The 24535-nt window shown below is 31.4% G+C and overlaps 1 protein-coding gene across 1 annotated transcript in view; it reads right to left on the minus strand.

The window, feature by feature from the left end:
- The window catches only part of LOC115210729 (titin), a 678167-nt gene that overhangs the window by 303304 nt on the left and 350328 nt on the right, over window positions 1-24535 (minus strand). Inside the window, exons 253-267 of the mRNA XM_036506041.1 lie at window positions 24031-24060; window positions 21792-22058; window positions 21579-21608; window positions 20596-20862; window positions 19204-19233; window positions 18133-18399; window positions 15731-15997; window positions 14426-14692; window positions 13602-13631; window positions 11665-11931; window positions 10507-10773; window positions 9299-9565; window positions 8577-8843; window positions 4366-4632; window positions 1925-2191 (exon numbers count right to left, since the gene is read on the minus strand). Coding sequence (XP_036361934.1) covers window positions 1925-2191; window positions 4366-4632; window positions 8577-8843; window positions 9299-9565; window positions 10507-10773; window positions 11665-11931; window positions 13602-13631; window positions 14426-14692; window positions 15731-15997; window positions 18133-18399; window positions 19204-19233; window positions 20596-20862; window positions 21579-21608; window positions 21792-22058; window positions 24031-24060 — 3057 coding nt within the window. The remainder of the gene's footprint in view (window positions 1-1924; window positions 2192-4365; window positions 4633-8576; window positions 8844-9298; window positions 9566-10506; window positions 10774-11664; window positions 11932-13601; window positions 13632-14425; window positions 14693-15730; window positions 15998-18132; window positions 18400-19203; window positions 19234-20595; window positions 20863-21578; window positions 21609-21791; window positions 22059-24030; window positions 24061-24535) is intronic.

Raw genomic sequence — 24535 nt, forward strand, 5'->3', positions numbered from 1 at the left:
AGGCTTGTCTTGAGGCTGTGGTAAAAGCTGAGGGCAGCTACTTTAAGTAAACTGTTATCTCCCAGTTGATATATTTGGATTTTTTAAAAACTCTGTTTTTTGAAAGGATATTGTGTCTTATTTTCTTTTTATGCAAAGTGTTAAATTTAATCTGAACACCCTGAATGTATAGAAGTGTGTGTGAGTTGTGTGTGTGTGTGTGTGTGTGTGTGTGCACGTTCATGCTTGCATGTGTGTAAGATATATATACATATATATATATATATATATATATATATGGAAGCAAGAATATTGCAAGTGCAGCATATCAACATGTTGATAACTGATATTGTTCTAATATTGAAGGAAAAGTAAACAATTATGTGAATAACAAAATAATGACTCTAGACATAAACATTTGTGCCATGAAGAAATGACTTGCTGACCAGTGTCAGCCAGCTTCACTTGATATAAATATCAGTCACCTCTACATTTATAAATAGTATATGACTTGTTATGTAACCAAAAGAACAATTCATCAATTTCCCAAAAGCATTTCTAATTTACCAAATGGTAATATCACTGGTACTTATGTCTACTGGAAAAAGGTTGGCAAGGGATGTGAAAGGCATTTTTTGCAAAGAACCAGCCATTAATATTTGAACAATGTGGCTGAGCTATATACATCCCCTGCTTGACAAGAATACTGTTCTCCTGTATCTTACAAACTAGCATTTTCATTAATCAGGTGATGATCTTTTCAAGCAGTTATCAGTTTTGGTACCTTTACCATTCTATTTCCATGTGATTTTGAATTTTCTTTTGACAATTATTCAAAGAGTGGAAGTTTTTCTCCATTCTTATTCACTTCAATGCTTCTTAATTTATTTGATATTTCAACTTTAATTGCAAATATAAATTTCCAAATATCAATTGGAAAGAACAACAAAGAGCAATATTATACAAAAGGCATTAAAAGTGATTTACAGTGAATAACAATGAATGCTACAATTACAAGGAGACATATCAATATAAAAGCTAAAGCATATTACAAAGTAACATTTAAGCAACAAATATCTTCTAAATTCATACAATAAATGTGATTATCAATAATGGAAATTTCTAAGCATCTTACCATTAAATCAATGAGAGATGCAATTATTTGCAAGATGATACTTGCACAGATGTATCTTTTGAAATATTTACACACACACATGCATTGCACTCAGATATATATATATATATATGTGTGTGTGTGTGTCTGTATATTTGAGTGAGCTTATGCAAGTTAATTGTTCATATAGAACAATATTTTGAAAATACTCTGTACATTGCCCTATATTAATATTTTGTAATTCTGAAAGACATAGAAAAAAGATTTGAGCTCAACTAGAATAATCATATACATATTTGATTACTGTAATCGAAAGAAAACACTATAATGACTTCAAATATATATGTAACATTTAATAACCTTGATTACTAGAAATACTGAATAATGTAACTGTTTCTTCAATGTTGTTTGCCAAAACAGACTTGAAAGACAAAATTTTTTATCAAAGCAATAATACATATAAAACAATTAGATCACAACTAAAAGCCCAGTAGAACAATATTTGGCAAACAGTACTGTTTTGACACTGAAACCAAAATATAAACATGTGGAAAACAAAATAATGATACTAGATATACATATTGTGACCATTAAGATATGATGCGCTCATCTGTACCAGGTTCTCCTACAGAAGGTTAGTCTGCAGGGTATAAATGAATATCTATCCCCTTCACCTTTATCATACCAATAAGTACAAATTACAAGTTTCCTACAAAGATTTTCTTTGGCAATTATTTTTCTGATTAATAATGGTTAGCAAGGTACATGGGAAAAAAATCAAAATATTTCACTGCAAAGAACTTGATGTTTCTATTGTATAAACAGGCATACCTTCCACAGATAATGTGGCTGATGTAGACACATCACCTGCCACACAAGTGTAGTCTCCTTTATCTTGCAAAGTAACATTCTCAATAATCAATTGGTGAACTTTCTTATCGGCAACAATCTTCAAGTGACTATCACTTTTGATTTCTTTGCCACTCTTCTTCCATTTGACTTTTTTGTTTTCTTTTGACAACTCACAAAGCAAAACAGCTTTTTCTTTTTCTTTCACTTTAATATTTACTAATTTCTTTGTAAATTCAGGTTTTAGTTCTAAGGGAAAACAATCCACAATTAGCAAACAATCACATGGACATCAGAAAGCATGACATGAAAACAAAATAGAGGATATTTCAAAACTATGAGACAAATCAAACATATCAAAGTTAGAGCTACAACACACTACAAAACAATATGAAAACAACATTCATCTTTAAAATTTGTACTAGAGTTTATGCTATCTGTATTGAAATGTTCTAACTGTTTTACTAATAACTAGATACAAAATGCTACAAGATCTATCTTTGTGTTTGAATGAGTGTGTGTGTGTGTGGGGGGGGGGTTCATACTCAAAAGTCTGAATACAAAACAGGAATTTAGTATTTTTCTCATGATTTGACATAAATCTACAGACCACTGAATATTTTCAAGTCTCCTAGATATGTTCAAGTAACTAAGTTAATTTATACTCCTTATTATGATATATGTGTAACAAAGGATTATTTTATAAGTTTATTTTTTACTGATATTTCTGATGCTGCAAGATATCTCAATACGTTATACAGTTCAGGATTTGTCATCAGGTAAGAGATCTCTGACTATTACATTGACAGTGGACTTACATTTAAATATATATATATATATTATATATATATATATATATATATATATAAACGCAACTAAAGTTTTAAGCTCCCTGGAAGACTTTTCTTTGATTTCATCAGGCAATCCAAGAAAAAAAATAAGGAATAAATATCCAAGATCAGTTGCAACTTTGGAAGGATCATAAGGAAGACTGAGGAGGACTGGTTTAAAATGGGACTTATTAATGAACCATCCATAAAACAATTTGCCTCTAATGCATTTTTCATTTGTTATTCTTCAAACTCAAATATATTTCCATTTAAAAGTTACAAAGTGTCAAGATATATCCATCCATTATCATATTTGAGGAGTTATTTTGTGAAAGTAAGAATTTGTGAAAGTATGAACTAATATGGGGCCTGAAGATACAACCATTAATTTTGAAACCTACTTTGGAATTCTGAAGAAGTTGCTTACTGATATGAACCTTTATAATTGCACAACCTTCTGACAGGATGGTGTATGCCTCTTTCTGCATAATGTAGAAAAAACTGATTTAGAACTAATGATAATACTCTATGGGTTAAATGTTCAGGATTATCTCCTAACCTGGTTCCTGTAGAAATGCAACAATTCTTCCTCACTTTTGGATTAAAAACTACTGACACAGGAGATAAACCCAGGAGACAAATATTAAAATTTAATCAGAAGTATGCATTAAATCATTGACACTTTACTGGAGATAAAGTGGTTTCATAAAAAGTCATGAGAAGTAATTTGAATGTTTATACTTTTGTAAATTATTTCCAGATTATCTGCTGTTTAAGTTATAAAATATATTCCTTCCATCTACATTATCAATTATAATACCAAACCATATTTTACATCTATGTATTCATCCTTGGGACCAGACCAGGAGAGTGCAGACTTACACACACACACACACAGACAGGTATTTAAATATATATGTATATATATATATATATGTGTGTGTGTGTGTGTGCATGCATGCGTGTGTGTGTGAGTGAGTGTACATGAAAACATTCCATATATTGGGGTACATTTACCATTTATTAATTGTTGAATTTCATAGATTGTAAGACATAGAAAACAATTTTTATAAATAATAGAATATACTTATGAAAATACTATGATGACTCCTAATTGTTACTTACTATTTAATTATCTTATTTAAAATAAATATTGAAGTCAAAAGTAAAATAATGATATGGTTTTTCAGTGTGTATACTATGTTACACTTCATAAGCACTCATGTGTATCAAAGTAGTGTTTTATATTAGAAATAGGTACACAGCTATTCATCTCAATGAAGCAATAGTTGAGAAACAGTATCATTGTGATACTAGCGAACATAAACACAGTTTTGTAGATAACAAAAATGACAGAAGATATACACTTTGGTGTTATTCAGATATGACACACCTGCCAGTGTCTGACTCTTCTAGAAGGTAGCTCTGCAAGTTATAAATAAATAAAAATCCACTTCATACTTATAAATAATACAATATTTTCTTGTCAACTGTATTGGCATTATTGCTGGAAATTATTTTTATGAATATTTTACCTCAAAGAAATATTATACCACAAAGAACCAACTACTTCTAATATATAAATAAGCATACCTTCCACAGACAATGTGGCTGATGTAGACACATCACCTGCCACACAAGAATATTCTCCCATATCTTCCAAAGTAACATTTTCAATAATCAGTTGGTGAACCATCTTATCAGTAACAATTTTCATGTGACTATTAGTTTTTATTTCTTTGCCTTTCTTCTTCCATGTAACTTTCATGTTTTCTTTTGACAATTCACATTGTAAAACCACTTTTACATTTTCTTTCACTTTAATATTTGTTAATTTCTTTGTAAATTCGGGTTTTATTTCTGAATAAACATGAGCTACTATTAGCAAACATCATATAAACAAAAGGAGAGAAAGAATGATATGGCATACATAGAACATACAGGTGACTTACATGCAATTGACATGTTACAATTTTGGCTAAGAAGAGAAACACACAAACATTACAAACATTAGAGCTAAATAACACCACACAACGATAGATAATCTACAAATGTCTTTGGAATTTGTATTAAAATTTATACACTCTCCACTGCAAATTTGTAAAAACATTCTACTGTTAACATGATGAAAGATGTTATCTGTCATAAGGTGATATGCAAATAGCTACAATTTAATTCTTTATGACATGCTGCTGCTGCATCATCATCATCATCATCATCATCATCATCATCATCATCATATTCATCATCATCATCATCATCATCTAATTTCCTTTTTTCCATGGTAGCACAGTGCAGACAAGACAACAGGTTGTGCTAATTTCTAATGTCTGTTTTAGCATGGTTTCTACAGCTGGATACCCTTCCTAATGCAGGCACTTCACAGAGTTTACTGGGTACTTTTTATTTGCTACCAGCACTGGTAAAGTTATCAAGTGCCCAAAAAGACACACTTCATGAAAGTATTTATATATATATATATATTCTTTTGGTCTTTTGGCTGCAGGTATGCTGGAGCACCACCTTGAAAGGATTTAGACAAACAAATCAACCTTAAATGTCAAGCTGTGATGGGAGGACAAATACAGACACAAAGACACACACACATACACATATGACAGGCTTCTGTCAGTATCCATCTATCAAATCCACTCACAAGGCTTTGGTCAGCCCAAGGCTACAGTAGAAAGCACTTGCCCAAGGTGCCAGCAGTGGGACTGAACCCAGAACCATGTGGTTAGGAAGCAAGTTTCTTACCACACAGCCACACCTGTGCCTATATATATATATATATATATATATATATGTATATATAATGGAGCATGGCCTACTTGTTAGGGTGTTGCATGCACAACAACAATGTCATGTGTTTGGATTATGTATTGTATATTTAAAAAAAAACACTTCAACTCGCCTTGTGCTGCAATCACTACAAGCAACGTCAATTTGTGAGAGGAGTTGAGCTAGTGTGCAGCTCAAACATTAGATCACAGTAAGCATATATGTATGTGTGTGTATATATATATATATATATATATATATATATATATATATATATATATATGTGTGTGTGTGTGTGTATATATATATATATATATATATATGTATGTATATATATATATATGTATATATATGTACACACACACACTCACATTTATATATATATAGATTCCTATTGTCTTAAAGAACAGGGTCAATAAAAAAGATTTTTCTGTCCACAATAAAAAGAAAAACTATTAATAGTTTCATGTTGTAGAGATACAATAATTACACAGACTTATATAAAAAGCCAAGAAGTCTTTCAGACTCATTGCATACCATTAGACATATTTGAAAACCAGGATGCTAGTGTATGAAGAAACATGAAATAAAAATGGGAAGAAAATCATATCAATCTTCTTCATATTTTTTTCCCATTTTGTTCACATGTTTCTCATAGACCAACATCCTGATTTTCAAATAGGTTAATTGGTATGCACTGAGCCCAAAAGATTGCTTGGAGATATATGACTATTATGTAAATCTGTTAAATTATCGTATCTTTATAGCATGAAGCTATGAGTAGCTCTTTTAAAATTGTGTGTGTGTGTTTTTAATATCAGATACTTTATAACCAGCAATTTCTTATTAGTAAGCATGTGAGCCGGTGCAACTTGTGCATAGTTAGACTGTTAATGAGAAAATCTGCAACTCCTAAAAGTTTGCTTGGTGAAGAGTGTGACATTTGGACAACCCTGTAGGAAGAAAACTAAATCTCATCAAAGGGTAGATGAACTCAAGAGAATTATCCATTATAAATTAGTGTATATAAATGCATATATATCAGGATTTGTATATAAATGTAAATTCACATGGATTTAGAACACTCACACTTTAAACCTGCTGTTGGTTCAGACACCATGTCATCCAAGTGCTTGTCTTTATAGAATTTGATGTACAGATACATTTTGCACTTTCATTCTCATCTAACAAACAAGTTTCTTAGAGCCAAAGACAGATTACAATCATATTATAGCAGCGATTAGTAGCAATCTTATATATATATGACAATTAAATGTCATTCATTCTGTAGGTTCTACATCTGTGAGAGCAGTGCAGGAGTACCAAAATCAGGGAATAGTTTTACTTTTAATTGTATAGTATTGTAAACATGACTATGTTCTAATTTTATCTATTTTACAAAAAAGGTACTTGCATATACATATTTATTTATATATGCATGCACGTATCTCAGTATGTAAATGATTAATGCTCTACAGAATACTATCTCATAGATATTACATACAAATGCACTTAAATATATACATATATAAAATATGTACATATATTCATGCCATAGATAGAGAAATATGTAGATAGAGAGAGTGAGAGAAAGACAGACTAAAATCAATAGCAGGTTTCAATTGTGAATATTTTTCCACTGTGTGGATCTAAATTTATATACAAATGCTGGTGTATACACAGACACACACACACTATAAGACATTATAGCACATCCCTGGCCAGCAACATGTGGCACCTCAAGGATAAAGGCATGTCATATGCAATTAAATGGAGGTTCCTTGAACAGCCCTATATAAACAGGTGCAGGTGATGCAAGTTTTGCATAGCAGAGCAGGCAAGTGTCCAAAAAGATTCACTACACCCAAAGACCCTGCTAAATTCCAGAGAAGAGGTCTTCAGACCTTGTCCTCATTTTAAAGACTACCTACTGCAAGTGTGGGATTTCCTGTTCATTGATTAGAGCCATAAAAAATTTGTCAACTGGAACTGATCTAAGGGTGGTAACCCTATCCCACCTAAGGTTTGGACAATATCTTTTTTTGTTGTTTACAAAATTAACTGACCATAATGTTTTTTACTCCAATTTCAAAAGAAGTTATATGCTTATGGCCATTAGAGCCTGACAAACTGTCTATAAGCCTTGATGCTTCATAGATACAAAACCATTGGTCACTCTATGACTGGCCATATAATTAACTTCCTATACACCACACACACACACACACACACACACACACACACACACACACACACACACACACACACACACACATGTGAAAGCATATGGCTCAGTGACTCCAGTTCACTCAGCTGGTAAAAGTGAGTCGTAGCTCTGTTACATTGTGTCTCACTGAATTTCTCTGATAACAATGTTAAGGGTACATGTGTTTGGAGGCTCAGCCACTTGCACATTAATTTCATGAACAGACTGTTCCGTTCAACTGGAATACTCATTGCCTTTACCAATAAAGTGCCAGTATTATATCATCATCATCATTATCATCTGCTTTCCATATATATATATATATATATTATATATATATATATATACTTATATATATATATATACATATATATATATATATATATATATATGGACTTTTAAAGTTCACTCTACATTTTTAAAATCAAATCTATCATACAACTTATGCAACAACCTAAGCTTTGATAGATTTACGTAGATATCAAAATAATAAAGCATTTCAGAAGGAAGTATATTGCAAATATACCATGGTATATTCATAACTGACAAACAATATAGTTGTAGTATTGATGCCAAAATACATATAGTTATATGGAAAACAAAATAAGGAGCTGATATACACTCTGGCAACCCCATAGAATAACAGACTGAGATGATTCAGACTCTCCCACAATAACCACTAAAGTATTTCTTTTTCTGAATTATGGTAAAATTGATGGCAGTTGCTGTATCTTTAGTAAGAGTTAGTAAAATACGTGACAAGGAATATAAAATATATCCCTCCAAACTACTACTTCTAATATACAAACAAGTGTACCTTCCACAGACAATGTGGCTGATGTAGACACATCACCTGCCACACAAGCGTAGTCTCCTTTATCTTGCAAAGTAACATTTTCAATAATCAATTGGTGAACCTTCTTATTGGCAACAATCTTCAAGTGACTATCACTTTTGATTTCTTTGCCATTCTTTTTCCATGTGACTTTAACATTTTCCTTTGACAATTCACATAGCAAAACAGCCTTTTCTTTCTCTTTCATTTTAATGTTTGCTAATTTCTTTGTAAATTCAGGTTTTATTTCTAAAGAAAAACATGCAAGTTTTACCAGGCATCTCATAGAGAGAAATGAGAGATAGGAAGAGAACAACATTATACACACAGAACAAAGGATTTTGTAGCTACATATTTTACAATTAGAAGTACAATTATAATTTTAATTGCAGTATATTCACATACATGAATATTAAAGATACAATGTACTATGCATTGATATTCAAACAGAATTTAACCGTTAAGTATTATATCATAATTCAGACTTCTAAACATGCTAATGCTAACTTAGTTCAGGACATGATATATCTTTAAAGTGACATACAAATGATTTGTGAATATTAACATATAAATGTTTTTATTTAAGATATCACACTCTATAGAGTATACTGCAGTACTTGTAGAATTTTTTAAAGAATGGCACAAGAAATTCAATATATTTCCTTGCAACAAACTAACTATTACTAATATACAAACAAGCGTACCTTCCACAGATAATGTGGCTGATGTGGACACATCACCTGCCACACAGGAATATTCCCCTATATCTTGCAATGTAACATTTTCAATTATCAATTGGTGAACCTTCTTATCGGCAACAATCTTCAAGTGATTATCACTTTTGATTTCTTTGCCATTCTTTTTCCAAATGACTTTTGTGTTTTCCTTTGATATTTCACACAGAAAGACAACTTTTTCCATTTCTTTCACTTTAATATTTGTTAATTTCTTTGTAAATTCAGGTTTTAGTTCTAAGGGAAAACAAGCTATAATTACTAAGCATCACAGAATCACAAGTGAAAAAGAGAGGGACAAAGAAAGAGAACAAACATGTTACATAAAAAACATAAAGGTCTCAGACTATAAAGTAGTTACATATTCTATGGATAGGTTTACAAGTCAAATACATAAATACTAGAGATGCAACACACTTCCTAATAATATTCAAGCAACGATTATCTTCAAAATTTTGTTATATATACTTAATTATCTGAATTGGAAATATCTCTGATGCAGAATGTTATATGTTGTAAAGAGATATGCACATTGTTACATATAGTTTTAATATTTAAGAAATATCAGCAAATGAATGTTTTCATATAGGAAAACAACCAATTCTATACTGTATATAGCTGTACAGTTTGCATGTTGTAGACTATCTTTAATTATATATAAACTATAAATAACAGGTGCATATATTTATCACTTTGTTATTTGAAGAAAACCTTGTAAAGGCTACAGACAGACATGTTATTTTTAATTACCTAGTTTATTGTAAATATTGTGAAAGAAAAAAATGACAATACACTGTATCTTCAATGTATATGCCGTATTTCATTTGAAAGGCTAACAAGTATGTAAAGCAAAGTTTTCTTTATCATACAAAACTATCACAAATGGAAGCACAATATAGTTAAAGCTGACAAACAATATTGTCATATAGTATCCTAAGTAAACGAATTTATAGCAACACTAGACATGTACATTAGTGTCATAAAGACATAACACATGCAGCAAAATTACCTGAAAATGTATATATAAATTTAGCACAATTTAAAAAATTACCTCAGAAATTTCTTTTGCACACTTTGGAAATAATGGAGAAAACCATCTGATTTACTGATTCATGTAACAAAAAAATTCAAAACGTTTCCCCACAAAATATCTAATTCTAATATACAAACAAGCATACCTTCCACAGATAATGTGGCTGATGTAGACACATCACTTGCCACACAAGAATATTCTCCAATATCTTGCAAAGTAACATTCTCAATAATCAGTTGATGAACTTTCATATCGGCAACAATCTTCAAGTGATTATCACTTTTGATTTCTTTGCTATTCTTTTTCCATGTGACTTTAACATTTTCCTTTGATAATTCACACAGTAAGACAGCCTTTTCTTGCTCTTTCACTTTAATATTTTCTAATTTCTTTGTAAATTCCGGTTTTATTTCTAAGAAAAAACAAGCAACAATTACCAAATACAACATGAAGATGAAAGAGAGAGAGAGAGAGAGAGAGAGAGAGAGAGAGAGAGAGAGAGAGAAGAGAGAGCACATGCAAAATATTTTGAGGTATAAAGCAGCTCTTTACCAAACTAGTTTTACAACTCAAACATGAATATAACAGACACACCACACTATACAACGACAATCAAGAAGTAGTTATTTTCTTAATTTGTATCATACTTCCCAATATTTATAGTCTACAGTTAACATGATATAGGATGCAATATGCAGAATGAAACATATTGGGTCATATATTCCTTTAATATTCAGAAAATGTAACCAAGTTGATGTTTTCATATAGAATCATTTAGAATAAATTTCATAGAATATATTACCATATGATTTGATTTGATTTGATTTTTCCAGTTTCAGCTAATGAGCTGTCGCCATGCTGGGGCACCGCCATTTAATATGCTTAATATTTCACGAAGAAATTAAAGCATTTGATAACTAAAGAACATATATGCACACATTCATAAAAGTCTGAATGGCTACAAAAAAAATGTAGTAACTAATTACCAATATTGTAAATATTTTAAAATGAAAATTTATGTTACTGTTTTTTCTGTGTGTATACCAGAATTACAACAATAGGCTAATAAGTGTATCGAAGCAATGCACTTAACAGTGAAAGCCAATCAGATACATTTATGGTTGAAACACAATAGTTATCACATTCCAGCCATATTTAACAAACTTTCTCAATTTCACATACACATCACCGGAATATTGTTGAAAATTATGTTTATTAATAGTAAACGTTATTCACGTTCATGACAAAACAATTCAAAACATTTTCCCCCAAATAATTACTTCTAATATACAAACAAGCATACCTTCCACAGATAATGTGGCTGATGTAGACACATCACCTGCTACACAAGAATATTCTCCTATATCTTGTAAATTAGCATTATCGATAATCAGTTGGTGAACCTTCTTATCGACAACAATCTTCAAGTGATTATCACTTTTGATTTCTTTGCCGTTCTTTTTCCATGTGACTTTGATGTTTTCCTTTGACAATTCACATATTAAAACAGCCTTTTCTTTCTCTTTCACTTTAATATTTGTTAGTTTCTTTGTGAATTCAGGTTTTAATTCTAGAGGGAAAACAAGTAACAGTTACCAAACATCACGCGGTCACAAGGGAGACAGAAAAAGAGAGAGAGAGTGAGAGAGAGAGAGAGAGAGAGAGAGAGAGAGAGAGTAGCAGAAAGCAGTATGATAGACAAAGAATATACAAAAAGTTTTGAAGCAGAAAATAGCTACGTACGTGGTCTGATCAATAAGTATCAAGATTGTTGCCACAGTAACGAAACTAAAGCACGCAGAGTAAAGCCGCTTGAACTCTGCTGTGCATGCGCACTAAGTATTAACGTTCTAACTCACTTCCACTACTTACAGCAGTGCTTGGAAGGAAGGTGTGTAGCGTGTGATCGTCGCATTGACCATGACAGAGGAAGTTGAGCAGAGAAGCTGCATCAAATTTTGCCAAAAGCTTGGCGATACTTGCTCAGTGGTGTACGCAAACTTTTCAAAAAGTTTTCATCATTCTCGACACAATCAAAGAGATCTTGTGCAACTGAAACACGAGTGTCATTATGGTTAGCAGAAAAGAAGGTTTTGCACAAACTTGGCAGACCAGCGTCTCATACCTAAATCTTCAGTGATAATGGACTGAATTGAACCTAACTAATCTGCACATCATCTGATAGCTCACGGATGGTGATTCAACTATTTCCCATAACAGTCGCACGCACATGTGCGATGTTTTTTCAGTTCTGCTGGTTGAGGGTCTCCCAGAACGACCGTCAATACCGACATTTTTCGGCCATCTTGGAAACGTCTGAACCACTCGCACACTTCTGTGCAGCGCGTACACTCCTCACCATACACTTTTTGCAATTTTGCGTAGTCCTCTGAGCAGGTATCGCCATGACAACTTTCTCTATCATGGTCAATGCAACGATCACACGCTACACACCTTCCTTCCAAGCACCACTGTAAGCAACGATAGTGAGACAGAACGTTAAAACTTAGTGCGCATGCACAGCAGAGTTCAAAGTTAATCTGTGCAAAGCAGCTTTACTCTCCATGTTTTAGTTTCGTTAGTATGTGCAACAGTCCGGATAATTATTGATCAGACCTAGTATTCAACAATTAAGTTTACAAGTTAAGCGCATAGATATTAGCATATAATACACAACACATCGATATTTAAGCAGTAGTTTTCTTCTGTATTCTATATCATAATTTATATCACCTGTATTAAAAGTTTTTTAAGCATTCTACTTTTAAGTCGATGGGTTGAATGTTATAACTTGTAAATCATCAACTTACACATAGTTACAGATAACGTCAATATTTAGGAAATAGTTATACATAGACGATTCCATATAGAATATCATCTGGAATAAATTCTGTACAATAACATAACCCGATGAAAGCCTAGTAATGGCTACAAAAAGATAAGTAATAGTTAATAAACTAGCTTACTGTTAATACTGTAAACTAAAAGAAAAAAAAAAGAAAAAATGTTAATATTCCTGAATGTTCCTACCGAAATACATTTGATAGGCTAACAAGTGTATCAAAGCAATCTTCTTATCAGTGAAAGTCTATTACAATGAGAACGCGATACATTCATAGCTGACATAGTTGACAAGAAATATTGTTGCCACATTGAGGCCAAAGCAAACGAATTTGTGTGGTTAACAATATAACGACATGAGACAAATACATTGGCGCCTTAAAGAAATGACACACTCACCAGTGTCAGGCTCTCCTACAGCAGGGATTTCTGCAGGGTATAAATAAATATGAATCACCTTTACATATATAATATAGAAATTATTAATCTGGCACAACTTAAAAGTTTTCATCATAAATTCTTACTTAGCGATATATTACTTGAAATTATTACAGCAGAGGTTCGAACCTCAACTGCTGCCCCATTAATGGCCTCCACAGTTTCATGTGATTGGTTTATAAACTGACCAATCAGCATGAAGCTGTGACGTGATATGACTTGCTTGGATGTTCTAGAATTTACCCATTTGTCGCTCTATACAAAACGATTGGCGCCTAATTCACCAGGTAGAATGTTTACGGCAGCCTCCTGATTCACACGCCTCACCTCTTGCCAAGCAGAAAACCTTCGTAAATAGCCAACATCAAGTGTATTATGTCCAGCAATAAATATTAAAGTTAAAGGTCATGAGTCTGCTTTACACCCACACAAAGAAAAGTCCAGCAATGATACGATCTCCGCGAAACAAACAGCCAAATCACGACTGTATCATAATGATTTGCTAATAATAACAATAATACTTTCTACCAAAGCACATGGCTTGAAATTTTCGGAGACTGGGTTAGTCGATTATATCCTCTTCAGTGCTTGATTGGTATTCATTTCATAAATACCAGGAGAATGAAAAACAAATTTGAACTCAGACGGACGAAATGTCGCTAAGTATTTCGTTCGGCGTGCTAACGATTTTGCCAGCTCGCCATCTTGCAAATGATAATAAATGCCAATAAAAATTCAATATATTTCCCGAAAAACAACTAATTTTAATATACAAACAAGCATACCTTCCACAGATAATGTGGCTGATGTAGACACATCACCTGCCACACAGGAGTATTCTCCTGTATCTTCCAAAGTAACATTCTCAATAATCAGTTGATGAACCTTCATATCGGCAACAATCTTCAAGTGACTATCACTTTTGATTTCTTTGCCATTCTTTTTCCAAATGACTTTTGTACTTTCCTTTGACAATTCACATAGTAAAACAGCCTTTTCTTTCTCTTTCACTTTAGTATTTACTAATTTCTTAGTAAATTCAGGTTTTATTTCTAGGGGAAAACGAGCAACAATTATCATGCATCATGTGATTAAGTGGGAGAGAGAGAAACACAGAAAAAAACACAAATACATCCATATATATATATATATATATATATATATATATATATATATATATTATATATATATATATGTATGTATGTATATAGCTACATATTCTAGAACTTGGTTTAGAAGTCAAACACATGAATACTAGTCATACACTAACGTCGATATTCATTTGTATTTTATGTTATATTTCATATAATCTTTAGTAAGTGTTTCCAAATATTCCACAGTTAACTCGATGCAGGATACCATAGGTTTTGAAAGTGCTACACCCACAGAAACAGATAGCGTTAATATTTAGAAAATAGCAATATATGGATGTGTTTAAATAGAATATCGATTAAAATAGATTTTCTACAATAAATAACCTTATGTATAATTAACATGGACATATTTGCCAATGTAACCTGGAACAAACCTAGTAATGGCTACCAAAAGATATATGATCTTCAATCAAATGTTCGAAATATTGTAAAAGAAAAACAACAAAAGTGAAATAAAACTTTAAAGGTATGAAACAAATTAAATTTTAAAAGCTAGCAAATGTGTTCAAAGGAATGCTCTTAAAAGCGAAAATCTATCACGATTTGTAACGCGATGCATTCATAGTTGACAAGCAATATTGCTGTAATATTGAAATGTAAGCAAACAAATTGGCATGGTTTGTAATATGACAACACCAGACAAATACATTGGCGCCATAAAAATTGACACACTCACCAATGTCAGGCTCACCTAGAGCAGGCAGTTCTGTAGGGTACAAATATATTTAAATTACCTTCACATGTATGATAAGTAGATAAGTAATACATTGTCAATCTAGCACAAATAACTAGTTTTATTTTCTCAAGAATTTCTCTTAACTTGTGGAATATTGCTGAAAATTATTCCATTGGATAGTAAAAGGTCCCAACGGATATGACAAAATATTTAAAACATTTCTCTGCAAAGAACTAATTCGAATATGCAAACAAGCGTACCTTCCACAGATAATGTGGCTGATGTAGACACATCACCTGCCACGCAAGAATATTCTCCTATATCTTGCAAAGTAACATTTTCAATAATCAGTTGGTGAACCTTCTTATCGACAACAATCTTCAAGTGATTATCACTTTTGATTTCTTTGCCATTCTTTTTCCATGTGACTTTTGTTTTTTCCTTCGACAATTCACATAGTAAAACAGCCTTTTCTTTTTCTTTCACGTTAACATTTGCTAATTTCTTTGTGAATTTAGGTTTTATTTCTAAGGAAAGACGAGCAACAATTACCAAACATCACATGGTCACAAGAGAGATAAAGACAGAGATAAAGATTGTGAGAAAATGACAGAGCGAGAGAGAGAGAGAGAAAGAGAGAGAGAGAAAGAGAGAGGAGCAAAACAGATTAATATAGTATAAAAAGAACATGCAAAGGATTTGGAACCAAACTTTAGCGACATATTCGACAAGTGAAATACAAATATTGGTATAACACACAACAATATTCAAGCAGGAACTATCTTCTATTTTTTTCCATTATATTTCGTATCAAGTATATTAAAAAATTCTAAACATCCTAATATTAACTCGATGCATGATACTAATGTTATGAGTTACACACATTGTTAACGGTAGCTTTAATGTTTAGGAAATATTCTCAAAGGTTAATCTTGTAAAATAAATACAGTAAAATAAGTTGCTGTACAACTAACATTTTGTAAAGAAACTAAACTTTTCGATATTAACTACAAATAACAGACGCACATGGAACTTCAAGAAAATCTTGCAATGACTATAAACAGATATATATTATATTATTAAGTAACTTATGGTAAATATTAACATCAGACAGCTGTGTTACTATGTCTTCAATATGTATGCTGAATTAAACTTGATAAAGTAAGAAGTCTATCGCAACATTACTTTTATCTATGAGACGCAATCAGAGATGGTAGCGTAATAAATTTATAGTTGACAATATATATTAGTCATATAGTGAACAACGTATAGTCGAATAGTTAATAATATATAATCATATAGATATTATTTCGTAAACAAGTCTAAATATTTGGCTGCATGCGCATATACTTTCAATGCATTATAGGAAAATGAACGGCGGACTTTCAGAATAACTGTCATGAATCAAATTGGATTTCTTGTTATTTTTTTCTGGATTTTATAAATATTTTATAGTATCTTATACGACAAAGCAATTGTAAATCGCTTTTGCGAAAGTCATTCAAAATCCACGTTTGTCAAATCTCTCAGCCATCTTCCCCACTACCTCCGTTAATCGTGTCTGCGCTATCGCTGCCGCAATTAAAATGAATTTTTTTGCGTGATCGTTATTTTCCGTCGTTATAGTATTAGATATTCGAAATACTTGTGATTCACATTTAAAAAATTCTTAATTTCTCCTTTCTCCTCCTCGTACCTTTCATGATTAAAATGAATTTATTTTGTTGTTTTTTTTTCTTTACACGTGTGCCATTTTATAAAGAACAAATACCCGTTTTCGATACGGCACAAAACGTAAAGAAACCATATTTAATACGTGTATATTTCTTCACCTCCAAGTTACTTCAGTTTTCGCGTTTTTGCCACACTAAAAACTTATTTTAATTGCAAAAGAGGAGGAGATGTGGGGGTTAAGATTATTCTTTTTGTCGAAAAGAGAATGGTAAGTTCCTCAAAATGTGGAATACAATAAAATGATAAAATATAACAGAAATAAAATAATCATTTTAATCGTGACTGCTATTGTGAAAGCACGATTTACAAAACAGATTTTTAAAATAAATTCTCTTTTAGAAAAATTATAAATATTTCTTTTGCAATCTGGGATACTATGGAATGTCGGAAATCCCAAAATAACACATAAAAAAAATTGATGCTTTTCTTGACAGTTATTCGGAAAGTAGGCCCAAGGAACATTTTGATAACAACAAACAGATATTTAATTGCCTAGCTTATTGTCAATATTGAAATCGAACGGAAAACGACATAATGGTTCCTACGTCGAATGACAAGTGCCTTAAATTAATGCTCTTATCAGCAAAAGCCTATCAAAAGTCATAGCACAGTATATTCCATAGCCGACAAACAAATCTATTGTCACATGAAGACTAAGCAAACGAATTCGTGGCTTAACAAAACAACAGCAACTCCTACAGTAGGCATTCCTGCAGAGCTTAAATACATCTGAACCATCTCTATAACATAATGATATAAAAAGTGTCAATCTAATATGTGCAACAAATTTCACTCCTTCAAATAGTCTCTAACTTAGGAAATTTTGGCTGAAAATTTTATCTCTAATTAGAAACAGATACAAACACGAAAAAATTCAAAAAATTTCTTTGCAATAAACTGAGTGCTTCTAATAAATAAACAAGCGTACCTTCCACAGACAATGTGGCTGATGTAGACACATCACCTGCCACACAAGAATATTCTCCCATATCTTCCAAAGTAACATTTTCAATAATTAATTGATGAACCTTCATATCGGCAACAATCTTCAAGTGATTATCACTTTTGATTTCTTTGCCATTCTTTTTCCAAATGACTTTGATGTTTTCCTTTGACAATTCACATATTAAAACAGCCTTTTCTTGTTCTTTCATTTTAATATTTGTTAGTTTCTTTGTAAATTCAGGTTTTAATTCTAAGGGAAAAACGAGTAACAATTACTAAACATCACAAGAGAGAGAGAGAGAGAGAGAGAGAGAGAGAGAGAGAGAGAGAGAGAGGGAAGAGAGAAAAGAAGAAGAAAAAAGAGCACAAGGAAGAGCGCAATAAAATATATAAATAAACATATAAAGCAGAAAATAGTTGCATTTTGTATAATTAAGTTTACAGATTAAGCATGGATATTAGCATATAATACATAACACATCGATTTTCAAGCGGCAGTTTTCTATATTCTGTATTATAATTCATATTGTCTATATTAAAAGTTTTTAAACATTTTACTGTTAATTTGATTGGTTGAATGCTATGAGCATTAAATCATCAACATACATATAGCTAGCGTTAATATTTAGGAAATAGTAAATAAACAGGCTTCCATATAGAATATGATTTGGAATAAATTCTGTACAATAACTAGCCGTAAAATCAACATAGCCATGTTCTGGAATGTAACCCGATGAAAGCCTAGTAATGGCTATAAAAAGGACGGATAATATTTAATAAAATAGCTTATTGTTAATACTGTAAAATAAAACAAAAAATGTTAATATTCTTGAATATTCATACCGAAATACATTTGATGGGCTAACAAGTGTATTAAAGTAATGTTCTTATCAGTGAAAGTCTATCATAATTGTTAACGGAATACATTCATAGCTGACATTGTTGACAAAAAATAATGTTGCCACATTGAGGCCAAAGCAAACGAATTCGTGTTGTTAACAGTATAACGATACTAGACAAACACATTGGCGTTTTGAAGAAATGACACACTCACCAGTGTCAGGCTCTCCTACAACAGGGATTTCTGCAGGATATAAATAGATTTGAGTCACCTCCACATGTATAGTATAGAAATTATTAATCTGGCACAACTTAAAAGTTTTCCTCATGAATTCTTAGCTACGTTAGTGATACAATACCGGAAGTTATCATTATGATTTGTAAATGTTAATAATAATAAATGCTAATAGAATTTCCACATATTTCCAGAAAGGCAACTGTTTCTTATATACAATCAAGCGTGCCCTACACGTACAATGTGGCTGATGTAGACACATCGCCTGTCGTATATTCTCGTATATCTTGCAAAGTAACTTATTGAATAATGACTTAGTGACCCTTCATATAGGTAGCAATCTGCAAGTGATAATCACTTCTGATTACTATTCTTTTTCTGACATTTGTGTTTTTCTTTGACAAGTCACATATCAATATCTTTCTCATTCTCTTTCACTTTAAAACTAGTTAGTTTCTTTGTACTTTCGGGTTCTGTTTCGAATAGAAAAAGTGCAACAATTACCAAGTATTGCGCGGCCAAGAGAGAGAGAGCGAGAGAGGAGAGAAAAAGGAATGTGTAATACGACAAACCAAGAAGCATAAAATAGCTATAAGTTGAACAAAGGGTTTCTAAGTGAAACGCATAAATATTATCTATACAACACACCTCATAACGATATTCAAGCAACAGTTATCTTCTGTAATTTGTATTATAATTCATATTATATACATCACACAAATACTTAAACATTCCCCGGTTTACTCGATGGAGAATGTTAAGGTTATACGTTGTGCATGTAATTAAAGATGATGTAATTATTTTGGAAATATTCACGCAGAATAAACTTTCAGAATAAATTCAATGCAATATACAACGGTACACTTAACATTTCGTGCAGAAACTAAATTATTCCATATCAATCACATAGAACACATGCATATATTTTTTTATTTTAATTCCAAGAAAATTTTGTAATTATTATAATTCTTATGCAACACTTAATTAACTAGCTCATTTCAGATATTAATATCAAATGACAACAAAATTCATTTTTCTTCTATGTGTATACTAAATTTCACTTACAATACCTCACCAAACAAACACATTGGCGCCATAAAGAAATGACACATTCATCAGTGTCAGTCTGTACTACAACCGGCAGTTCATAGGGTACAAATAAATTTAAATGATCTACTGATGTATAGATAATATACATTTTGTCAATCTAGTTTTATACCCACTGCCCACAAAAAAAAATATTATTCTTTAATCTATGGAAATATAGCTGGAAATAATCTTTCTGATTAACAACCCTACTGATGTACATCATGAGAAAATTCAAATCATTTCCCTCCAAACAACTACTTCTAATAATACAAAGAATCATACCTTCCACAGATATCGTGGCTGATGTAGACACATCACCTGTCGCACAAGAATATTCTCCTATGTCTTGCAAAGTAACATTTTCAATTATCAATTGGTGAACCTTCATATCGGCAACAATCTTCAAGTGATTATCACTCTGAATTTCTTTGCCATTCTTTTTCCAAATGGTTTTTATGTTTTCCTTTGACAATTCACATATTAAAACAGCCTTTTCTTTTTCTTTCATTTTAATATTTGTTAATTTCTTTGTGAATTCAGGTTTGATTTCTACAGAAAAGCGATCAACAAATACCGGACACCACATAGGCAGGAGAAAAAGAAAGAGTGAGAAAGAGAATGACACAAAGTGAGAGCAGAGAGAGCAACATGTTATACAAACAATGATGAATGGATTTCAAAGCATAAAGGAGCTACATATATTACAAATAAGGTTAATAAGTCAAGCTCATATGCACTAAAATACAAAACACTACACAACGATATTGAAGCAGCATTATTCTTCTAAAATTATATTACAGTTCATATCATCATCTCGTAAATTGCAAAAAAGGTGATATATACAATTATTGATAGCTTGAAACAATAATACTTGGATATCCTGATAAAAAAATAGCATTTAGAATACACACTATGTAATATATGACCATTCATTTAACATTTCTGAAGCCAAATTTTAAGCTAGATTATTTGATATAAAGTAAAAATTACACGTGAAATTATTGTTCATTTTAATTTGACAAAGACTTTGTAATATTTAAGTTTTAAAATCAGACGAAAACAATGTAACCGTTTCTTCAATGTATAACATTTGATAGGTTAAATTTATCAAAGAAATATTCTATTCAGTAAAATCCTATCAGAAATCATTCATATTGGAAAATCGATATTGTTGACACATTGAAGCCAAAGCAAACATCTTTGCATTGTTAACAATATAACGACACTAGGCAAACACACTAGCGCCATATAATGATGACACTCACCAGTGTCAGGCTCTCCCACAACAGGAACTTCTGCAGGGTATAAATAAATTTGAGTCACCATCACATGTACACATAAGAAATAATCAATCTAGCAAATTAACATGTTCCATTCTCAACAAGAATTACAGAAATCACCTCTCTGATTAGTAACTATCACAAGTGTAAATTATTTCCTAAACAAAAGATTTATTTCTAATATACAAACAAGCATACCTTCTACAGACAATGTGGCTGATGTAGACACATCACCTGCCACACAAGAATATTCTCCTATATCTTCCAAAGTAACATTTTCAATAATTAGTTGGTGAACCTTCTTATCGGCAACAATCTTCAAGTGATTATCGCTTTTGATTTCTTTGCCGTTCTTTTTCCATGTAACTTTTGTGTTTTCTTTTGATATTTCACACAGAAAGACAACTTTTTCCTTTTCTTTCACGTTAATATTTGTTAATTTCTTTGTAAATTCAGGTTTTATTTCTAAGTAAAAACGAGCGACAGTTACAAAACATGACAAGGTCAGGTGAAAGAAAAAGAAATAAAGAAAGAAAAAGACTGAGAGAGAAACATAACATATAAAATACATGCAAGTATTTCGAGCGAAGCATAAAGTAGCTACATATTTCACAAATAAATTTACAAGTCAAACAAATAAATATTTGAAATACATCACATTACATAACAAATATTCAAACGATAATTATCTTTTATATTCGTATTTAAATTCTATGGTTAACTCGATGTAGGATACAATTTCTTGTAAAGTGATATGCACATAGTCATGGTTATCTTTAATATTTAGAAGATATCAACATATGGCTGTTTTCATATAGAATATAATTTACAAAGATTTTATAGGTTATATTACAGTACGCTTAACATTTCATAAACAAATTTAAGTATTCGATATTCACAAAATATATACATTCATACTTGGCTACAGACAGGTATGAAACATCTAATTACCTAGTTTATTGTCAATATTTTAAAATGAAAATCAAAGATATTGATCCTTTACTATGCATGTCGAGTTATATCGAAAAGCTAGCAAGTGTATCGAAGCAATGAATACACTTATCAGTGAAAACTTATCCGAAATTCTAGTGCATTATTTTCAAAGTTGACAAGATATATTGGTGTTACATTGACACCAAATCTAAGAAATTCAAATGCATAACATTAAAGCGACACCAGACATGCACACTAGCGTCAGGCTCCTTTACAACAGGTAGTTTTGTAGATTGTAAAGAAATTTTAATTGTCTTTAAATATATAAATGATAGAGAGACTATCAATCTAGCACAGTTTACAAGTTTCTCTTAAAAAATCTCTTCTGTAAATTATGGAGATATTGCTGGAAATTATCATTATGAAAATTATAAGCAAATAACCTACATTGCAAAACATGTAAAAATATTTCCCCGCAAATAACTGCTTCTAATATACAAACAAGTGTATCTTCCACAGATATTGTGGCTGATGTAGACACATCACCTGCCACACAAAAATATTTTACTGTATCTTTCAAAGTAACATTTTCAATAATCAATTGACAACAATTTTCAAGTGACTGTCACTTTGAATATCTTTGCCATTCTTTTTCCAAGTGACTTTTGTGTTTTGCTTTGACAATTCACATAATAAAACAACTATTTCTTTTTCTTTCACTCGCATATTTGTTAATTTCTTTGTGAATTCAGGTTTTAATTCAAAGGAGAAACAAGCAACAATTACCAAACACCAACTGGACTGGTGATGGCGCGAGAAAGAGAGAGAAATGGAGTGAAAATCATAATATAAAATGAACATATGATGGATTTCGAAGCATATCGAAACATGTTATAATTAGGGTCAAAATTCAAGCATATTAACATTAGTGATACAGTGCAGTATAGACTGATATTAATGTAGAAATTATTTTCTACATTTTCTATTATAATTCATATATATGCTATAAAGTATGAAGCACGCAGATATGGACAGCTTTAATATTTAAGAAATATTAGAAAACGAATGTTTTCATAATCAATATCATTTAGAATGTATTTTATAAAATATATAAGAGTACAGTTGACATTTCTCAATCTAATATTTTATATTTGATATTAACTAAATACACGCATACACCTGTATTTCATTGTAATATGATGGAAGCGTAGTAATGGCTACAAAAAGATGCTATATGTATTTATCTAGTCTAATTTCTAAATTGTAACACGAAAACAATTTACATTTTGTACAAATAGTTTACCGACTTACATTTGATTGACTAACAACTGTGTCAAAAAAATGTTCTCCTTGTGAAAGTCGATCACAAATGATAATACAATACATTCATAAATGACAAAAAATATTGTTGCCACATTGAGGCGAAAGCAAACGAATTCGTATGATTAACAATATAACGACACTAGACAATCACATTGGCGCCTTAAAGAAATGACACACTCACCAGTGTCAGGCTCTCCTACAGCAGGGATTTCTGCAGGGTATAAATAGATTTGAGTCATTTTTACATGTACAATATAGAATTCGTCAATCTAGCACAACTTACAAGATTTTTCTCCTTAATTTCTTACACATATTATCGATATATTGCTGGAAATATAAGTTGTAAATGCTGATAAGTCGCATGACAAAAAGATTCAACATATTTCCTCGGAGTGAACTACCTACTTTTAATATACAAACAAGTGTCGCTGATGTTGAAACATCACCAACCACACAAGAAAATTCTCATTGCAAGGTAACAGTTTGAATAATCAGTTGGTGAACCTTCATATCGGCTACAAACTACAAGTGACTCTCGGGATTTCTTTGCCATTCTTTTCCCATGTAACTTTTATACTTTCCTTTTGCAATATACATAGAAAAATATTTTCTTTCTCTTTCACTTTAATATTTGTTAATGTCTTTGTAATTTCAGGCTTTATTTCCAAAGGAAAATAAGTAACAAT

This window comes from Octopus sinensis, linkage group LG1, assembly GCF_006345805.1.
Source record: "Octopus sinensis linkage group LG1, ASM634580v1, whole genome shotgun sequence".
Classification (NCBI taxonomy): domain Eukaryota; kingdom Metazoa; phylum Mollusca; class Cephalopoda; order Octopoda; family Octopodidae; genus Octopus; species Octopus sinensis.